General features: G+C 41.4%; 1 protein-coding gene across 1 annotated transcript; it reads left to right on the top strand.

The window, feature by feature from the left end:
- LOC110257248 (collagen alpha-2(I) chain-like) lies at positions 220-4576 on the top strand. The gene is made up of 2 exons (XM_021076810.1): positions 220-328; positions 500-4576. Exons 1-2 carry the CDS (start codon positions 280-282, stop codon positions 928-930), a joined length of 480 nt encoding a protein of 159 aa, XP_020932469.1. The 5' UTR covers positions 220-279; the 3' UTR covers positions 931-4576.

Raw genomic sequence — 8105 nt, 5'->3', positions numbered from 1 at the left:
GACATACTCCCAGAGGGCCGGGCGTGTCGCCGCACCCGCTGGCTCTAGGACAGACGAGCACGAGCTCCGTACGAACTGTAACAAGAGTCAAAGTAGTCACCGCGGTTCCTCCGCGCCCGAGGCGGAGCCGGCTCCACCCGCCACCCGCCGCCGCCGCCGCCGCTGCCGCGCAGGGGCGGGGGAAATGCCGCGGGGGGGCGGGCGCGGCGAGCGGGGAGGGGGAAGGGGTTCTCGCGCGATTGGGCGAGGTTTCCGGTGTTGTGACTGAAACCCGTCAATATGGCGGCGATCGGCCGCGGCCGCTCGCTGAAGAACCTCCGAATACGAGGTAAGTCTGCTGCAGCCTTCACCCCTCACCGCCCTGCGCCCGCCACCCCTGGCACTTGCCTCCCTCTGGCCCTGGACCGGAGGGGCGAGTCGGGGCGCTGGCCGGAGCCAGGGCTGCCGCCACTGGCCTGGGAGCGAATCCTAATTGGGGCTGTGTGTCTATTTCGCGCAGGGCGGAATGACAGCGGCGAGGAGAACGTCCCGCTGGACCTGACCCGAGGTAACGCGGGGCGCCGCGGGCGCCGGCGACGGTGTTCTACTGGGGAGGAGTCGGGGGCTAGGGGCCGCGGGCAGGGGCGGGCCCGGCACGGGACCCGCGGGGGTGCGGGAAGCAGAGCCCGAGCCCCGCCTGCCGGCCCGCGGGAACCAAGCCCCGGGCAGTCTCGCCGGACCCATCCCCCTTCTCGGTGCCCGCTTTCCTCGCCCCGAGCCCTTCTCCGGGCCTCTGGGTGCTGCGGGTGCCGGGGAGGACCGAGCGGGACTCGGCGGAGCCTGCGACCCACTGGGTTCTCTCGACCCCAGAGGCAGCGTGGTCCTCCTATCCCGGAGCTCGAGCAGCCGAATCCCGGGGGCGGCCAGAGGGAGGTAGAGACTGTTATTTAGGTTGCCGGAGGATGTCTGAGGGAAGAGCGACCACATCCTGCCCTCCTCGTCCCCCATAGCCGAAGCCGGACTGTCTTGGTCTTCGCCGACTGCGTGACTGCTTTTCTTTTTGCCCACCGCCCTGCTGCGGGGACCCGCAGCATTGATAACTCGGTAGCGAAACCTGGAGCCCGTGATTTCTGCTAAGTGTCTGGTTTACGCTGTATTTGCCTCCTGTTTCCCTTTCTCGGGCGGCTGGGACTGTAGTTGGCAAAGACCGCCCCCTCACCCTCGCTGCAGGTTCATTGTTTACCTTCTGCAGTGGCGATGGGTTTGTTTATACCTTTGGAACTGGGTAACCCCCAGTTATATTTTTAAGGACCTAATCCGGCTACGGGCCAGTGTATCATCTATTAGTCACCGTACTGGTGTTTATTCGACAATATCTTGCTGAGGATTCAGTGGTTATACACAAGATTTTTCTTTTCTCTTCCATGGTAAACAAGATTTGGTCTATTGATTCCGAAGAAGTCCTACTTCACACCGGCTGGCTGTAACTTAGAGTGTAATCTGGTTCAGCTGTACAGAATCAGTTTCCTTTTTGAGATCTTAAACACACTTTAGGAGGTTAAAAAAAAAGTTGTTTTAACATTATACATAATACTAAAAATTTTAATCTACGTTTTACCTGGCATAATGATTTTATCTACAGTATTTGTTAGACGTGGGCTCACTGTTGAGGTTCATCTCTGTATTTAATACGTAAAGCATACCTCATTCTCTAATTCGTTTTATTTTGTATGTCATAAAGTAAGATTACTGTTTTGTAAACTAAAGTCTAGTTTTTATTTAGCTACAAGAGTACATTTTTCTAACAGTATTTTATTCTGAAAATTCAGGGACTTATTTTTGTGTGAACTAGTTCCTTTTACAGGCAGAAGAGTTTCTAAGATAAAATAGGGCTTAAGTAATAGAAATGGCAACTGATTAGATCACTAATACACTTAACTGGAACTTTTTTTATTCAGCAGACGGTTTGAATATTAATGTAGAGAGGTGTAAAACTTTTGACTTTTGTGTAACAGTTTGGAAACTTGACTATATATAACACATACAAAAAGTCTGAAGTATATGTGCAAGAAGATAGCTCTAGTAAGTTTCCTAACAAAATAAGCAAAATTCCCACAGGCCTCAATTTAGCATTTGAGTTTTGTAACAGATGTAAATAGTGATTTAATTTATATATACACATATGGATTAGATGGAAGTGAAAAGAGCATTTATTAGATCTCGAGTCTGTGCATTAAAAACCAGTTTGTATGTTGTGCTAGAAATGTTATAGTTGTGCTTTAAATTGACTTTGCTGAATTCCTATGTATAGTGGTTTTTCTGATATCAGAATTTCAGGTAATAAAAGCTATGTCTGAATTTGATACTTTGGTTTACTCCAATTTTACTCAAGTTCATAGATAACTGTATATTTACTTTTTTAGTGAACGCCTATGTGCAAGATGTTTTTAGGATAATATAAAAGGTACAGAAGGTACTATTTCTACTTGTCCTGACAGAATGTATTTCAATTTAGAATGAAATATACACTGCCAATTGATTGCAAAAGCTGTATGCAACTAAGTAAGAAGGCAAAGAGAACTGTATTCCTAAATCTTAAGGAAGTTTCTAATAAGAAAAATAATCTGAGTTAGATTCATTGTATAGTGACTTTGTTGTTTGAGAAATCACTATTCTGACCAACATTCATTGTATTGTTAGAAGAAGGCTTGTGGATCAAACATGAAGAAAGTTCATAAGGAATTAAACTTTAGTTTAATTCCGTTTCAGAACTGTGGGGCAGTCTGGGTTACAGCTGAAGGGCAGCTGTTTGTGGATTAGATTACAGCATGATTTAGATAAAGTTTGGTTAACTGAATTTTTTTTTTTTTTAATGCTAAAGCAGTGTTTGCTCTCATTTTCATTATTTTTATGTAACCTTTGAGAAATTCAATGTAGCTGTCTAACAAAGTTCATTTTAAAATAGAGGTCATGGTCATTGTAATTCCTAGAGGAGCCACGAATGTACTGAAAAAGAGAGCAAACTGTAAAGTTGTGTAGTTCTCTGAGTTGTAATCTCAGCTGTTACACTTAATGGTTGCTTAATTTGGAGCAGGTTAGTTGACCTTAACTCCTGGTTTTCTTCAGCTTAAAAAAGAGAGAGGTTAACTTGAAGTTATTGTTGAATGTTAAGAATGTGAGAAATAAATGAGCCAGTGTTTATAGTACACAAGAAAAGATATTCCGAGTACTACACTGATACTTTGTGAGCAATGCTAACTAAATGTTAGTTGCTTTCCCACACTATGAAATCAAAATTGTTTATATCACAGGTAGAATGCTTCAAATGATTGATTTGAATATTATAAACTCATTAACAAGGAATTATGGTTTTGAAGCTTTTGTTTTTTGCAGATATACAATTACTTGGGTTTAGTCTGTCTGAACTAGAGTTCTTTTTTATTTTAAATTTATTAAATGCTTCACAATATATAAAGTGTAGGTGAGTATATGTCTATAAATATAAGGAACTCTTTTGTGTCCCCCGATCACTCAGTTTTTCTCTGTGCCCCCACCCCAACTGTGATCATTTTTTTCTTCCAATTTTATTAAGATGTAATTGACATACAACACTATAGGTTCTTGAATATAACAATTGTAAAAAGTAGTTTGTGAGGTTACCTCTATTAGGTCTAAGAGGAGAAAAATTTATTACATTTATTTAAGATAAAATATGATATATTATTTGATAGAACCATAGAATTTTTCTCCCTGACTCCAGAAAATTTCTTAGCCTTGCAAACTTCTTGAAGCCCAGGAGAGTATTAAGGTACTTTGATTTTCATATTGCTGTTAGTGCTATGGTTTATATATAAAATATGCTTCGGTAAAAAATTGCTTATGGATTAAGCAATAATAAATTGCAGTTATTTATGGTACAAATATGATACAATTAAATTGTACTAGATCTTATAGTCAATTTATTGGTAATTGTACTAGATCTTATAGTCAATTTATTGGTAATTGTTCCTTTCAGTTTGTTCAGACAGCTGTTCTACTTTTTTGTGAAAGTCCCTTATATTTACTATTGATATTATTAAGTACTTTCTCTATTTTGCGCATCAAAATTTATTTTGAAATCAAAATACTTTCCTTAACCACTTCCACTGCAAGGATGGTCTGTTTTTTTTTTATCAGTCCAGTAGTACATCTCTTCCTGGTACTGAATAACTTGAAGAGAGTATTCATCCTAGCCCTTCCTATTATAATTTCATTGCTGTGTTCAAGGTGAATTTCCAGGACATGGAAACACATATATTCAAATATAACCATTAGAATATAATTTAAGTACTGAGTTTTATATTTTTGTGATATACAACCCTCTTACTTTTCCATTAGTAAGAATAAAAAATTTGACTGTCTTGGAGTTCCTGTTGTGGCTCAGTGGTAACCAACCTGACGCATCCATCAGGATGCAGGTTCAATCCCTGGCCTTGCTCAATGGATTAAGGATCCAATGTATCCAGTGTTGCCAAGAGCAACGTCCTAGCCTGGGAACTTCACTTTTGACCTCTAGCCATGGAACTTCCAGGTGCCGCAGGTACAGCTCTAAAAAGACCAAAAAAAAAAAAAAAAAAAGACAAAAAAAAAAAAAATTGGAAGTTCCTGCTGTGGTGCAGTGGAAACGAATCTGACTAGGAACCATGAGGTTGCGGGGTCGATACCTGGCCTCACTCAGTGGGTTGGGGATCTGGCGTTGCTGTGAGCTGTGGTGTAGGTCTCAGATGCAGCTAGATCTGCATTGCCATGGCTGTGGCGTAGGCCGGCAGCTGTAGTTCTGATTCGACCCCTAGCCTGGCAATCTCCACATGCTGCTACAGGGCTACTTCTCTTTCTTGTGTTTAATTTATTGTTCCATATTGCAGCCACTTCTTTATGTCTGTTCCAGTAAAATCCTGAGAAGGGAGTAACGTCTTTCTCTTTTTAACTTCTCCAGCACTTAGTATAGCATTTAATATATAAAAGGCAGTAAACGTTTGTTTTGCCTAACTGGTTGAACAATGTGAGTAATCTCCTAACTACAGAAAATCACAAAATAAAAAAGTGTGCAAATCTGCATCATTCAGATAACCTTCTTAAAAAGCACCTAAGACAGTCAATTGTTTTCTTTTTGTTTTATAGGGCCACACCCACAAGCAAATGGAAGTTCCCAGTCTAGGGGTTGAATTGAAGCTTTGGCCACTGGGCTGTGTCACAGCTGCAGCAACATGGGATCTGAGCCGCATCTGTGACCTATGCCACAGACCTACACCACAGCTCCTGGCAAGGCCAGGGATAGAACCCGCATCTTCGTGGATGCTAGTTGGATGTGTTTCCACTGCACCACAATGGGAACTCCTTCAACTAATTTGTTTTCTTCAGATTCTAAACTGACTTTGGAATCTTCCTACTTTGTGAAGAGAACTTTTGTTTCTTTATTAAGAAGACAGAAGCTGTCTAATGTGAATCCTTTTGTCTTCTCCCTTTTATATTTTCACCTTTACTTTACCTTCTCTTTCCCTGAGTACGAGGATAAAGCATCCGTGTTCATTTCCAAGGCTAAAATGGGAAAGAATTTTTTGCTCCTGATACTCTTTCCCCTAAGATTCTTGGTAGAGCTCAGATTTCTTTCTTCTTCATTTCTTCCTTCCTTTGGCTCAGTTTTCTCATATTCAGGAAACATTTGTTGTATTCTTCATGTGGAGCAGATACTATGCTAGGCATGGGATGGCGGTGAGAGATGTGGAAATGATAAGTCAAAGATTTCAAAACAGTTATTTTTTTGAAGGCCCTACACACAGAGTAGTTTATCCTCATTCCACAGCTTTCTTCCTTAACCCCTTTAGTCTTGTAAGCACAGCTTTCCCCTTGTACTAAAAATAAAATTTTCTTAAAGGATGCTGGTAACCTCATGCAAAATTCATTGGCATTTTTAGGTTCCCCATTCTATTATTAGTACTACTACTGCATTAATAGTTTTGTTCCAGGCACTGAAATATATTATTTTACTTAATCTTCAACAAATTTTTAAGGTTCTCTTATTATCCTTGTTTTACAGTTGAAGATATAGGCTTTAAGATTCTAAGAGCCTGAAATTCAGAAAGGTAAGCCAGGGTCACAGGCTAGTGAGTGACTAATTGCAGATCATGCACTTGTAGCCACTACACTATTGCTATTCTTACAACTCCTGTTCTTTTCCTACGTCTCAGGCTGCTCCCTTTTTGTTTACCGGCTGGTCTTCAGCTCCTTAAGCAAGTGTGCCCTAAGATTCTATTCTTGATTTCATTTTTTTTTTTTTTTTTATTGTCCACCCTGTGACATATACAGTTCCTGGGCCAGGGATCAGATCCAAGCTGCAGTTGCGACCTAAGTCACAACTTTGGCAATGCCAGATCCTTAACCCTCTGTGCTGGGCCAGGGACCACACCTGTGTCCCAGAGCTCCCAAGAATGTTGATCCTGTTGTGTCACAGCAGGAACTCCTGGTCTTGATTTTCTTTTCCTCTCTCTTATTGAGTAGTGTTTTCACTTATGGTTTCAAAAGTCCATGAGTTGAGATGGTTATGATAGTTATATTTTTATTAATACTTTTTCTTTTAAGTTTGCAAAACAGATTAGCAAGTATGTCTGTAATCATCTCAGATTCAGATTTGTAATGTGTAAAATTTTGCACCCCCAAGGCACACCCACTTTTCATCTCTAGGTACCACCATCATCCTCTGTTATTCAAGCTAGAGAGCTATTGCTCATCCTCTTTATTTGCCATGTTTTTTTTTTTTCTCACTTTACCTCTGAAATGTGTACTGAATGCAGTCTCTCCTGTTCTCATTGTCATTGGTCTAGTTCACATCCTCATTCTCTCATTTGGATGATAGTAAAATACTCTTTTCTCTCACTTTTTTTTTTTTTTAACTCCCTGTGCTATATGATTGCCAGGATTATTTCCTTGAAATCTAGATATGATCTTTACATGTTCATTTTGCTCACAGAATAAAGTCCAAATTTCTTAGTTTGACATTGATGGCCTTTTATGATTTATTCCAGAATTATTTACTTCTGTACTCTCTTAACCATGCTGTTCGAAATCTATCTACCTCTCTTCATCGTTCGCTTGTGTAACACACTCCCTCCCTTCTTTATAAACAGTGTTTCTCAGAGGGCACTGGGGAGAGTTTGCTAAGCCTAAAGTACCTACCTCTTCATTCTTTTTTTTCCCCCTTGGAGATTGTTATGCCCCAGCTGAGAATCCTTGCTTTAGTGAAAGACTAAAAGATGACTGTTATTCCTTGCACATGGCATACATTTTCTGTTTGACCTTGTATAGGTTGTTTTTTTCTGTAGAATTCCATTTGGAGCACTCTTTAGAGAAATCATAATTCTTTGGGGTCTAAGTCAAATGCCACTTCTGGGAAGAATCTTTCCTTATCATTCCAGTGAGAATTCATTGCTTCCTCCTCTACTTTTCTACATCTTTATTTCTTTCTGAATATCACTTAGCATTACCTTACTTAAGTTTTATGTTCAGTTTTTCTGTCATTAGATCTTAAACTTCTTCCCCAGCATATATTGAATAATAATAACCAAAATATTTATCGTAAGGAAGAATGGAGAGAGAGATGGGAAAAGGAGTACAGTACTAAAAGAGAGTAGCAGTGAAAGAGTAGGAGTTCCCGTCATGGCCCAGTGGTCAGCGAATCCGACTGAGAACCATGGGGTTGCGGGTTCGATCCCTGGCCTCGCTCAGTGGGTTAAGGATCCAGCGTTGCTGTGAGCTGTGGTGTAGGTCACAGACGTGGCTCGGATCTCGTGTTGCTGTGGTTGTGGCGTAGGCTGGCAGCTACAGCTCCGATTAGACCCATAGCCTGGGATCCTCCATATGCTGAGAGTGCAGCTCCAGAAAAGGCAAAAAAAAAAAAAAGAAAAAAAAAGAAGCGAAGGAGTATTTTAGGAGTTCCCCTTGTGCTCAGTGGGTTAAGAACCCAACATTGTCTCTCTGAGGATGCGGGTTTGATCCCTGGCATCACTCAGTGAGTTAGGATCTGGTGTTGGCACAAGCATGCAGCTCAGATCTGCTGTTGCCGTGGCTGTGGTGTAGACTGCAGCTGCAGC

Source organism: Sus scrofa, chromosome 16, assembly GCF_000003025.6.
Source record: "Sus scrofa isolate TJ Tabasco breed Duroc chromosome 16, Sscrofa11.1, whole genome shotgun sequence".
Classification (NCBI taxonomy): domain Eukaryota; kingdom Metazoa; phylum Chordata; class Mammalia; order Artiodactyla; family Suidae; genus Sus; species Sus scrofa.
The sequence above is the reverse complement of the archived record's forward strand: the minus strand, read 5'-3'. Positions and strand labels throughout refer to the sequence as shown.

Coding starts and splice junctions, on each gene's coding strand:
- LOC110257248 (XM_021076810.1), top strand. CDS start 280: ATGGCGGCGATCGGCCGCGGCCGCTCGCTGAAGAACCTCCGAATACGA. Junction 329..499: donor GAAGAACCTCCGAATACGAG/GTAAGTCTGCTG, acceptor TATTTCGCGCAG/GGCGGAATGACAGCGGCGAG.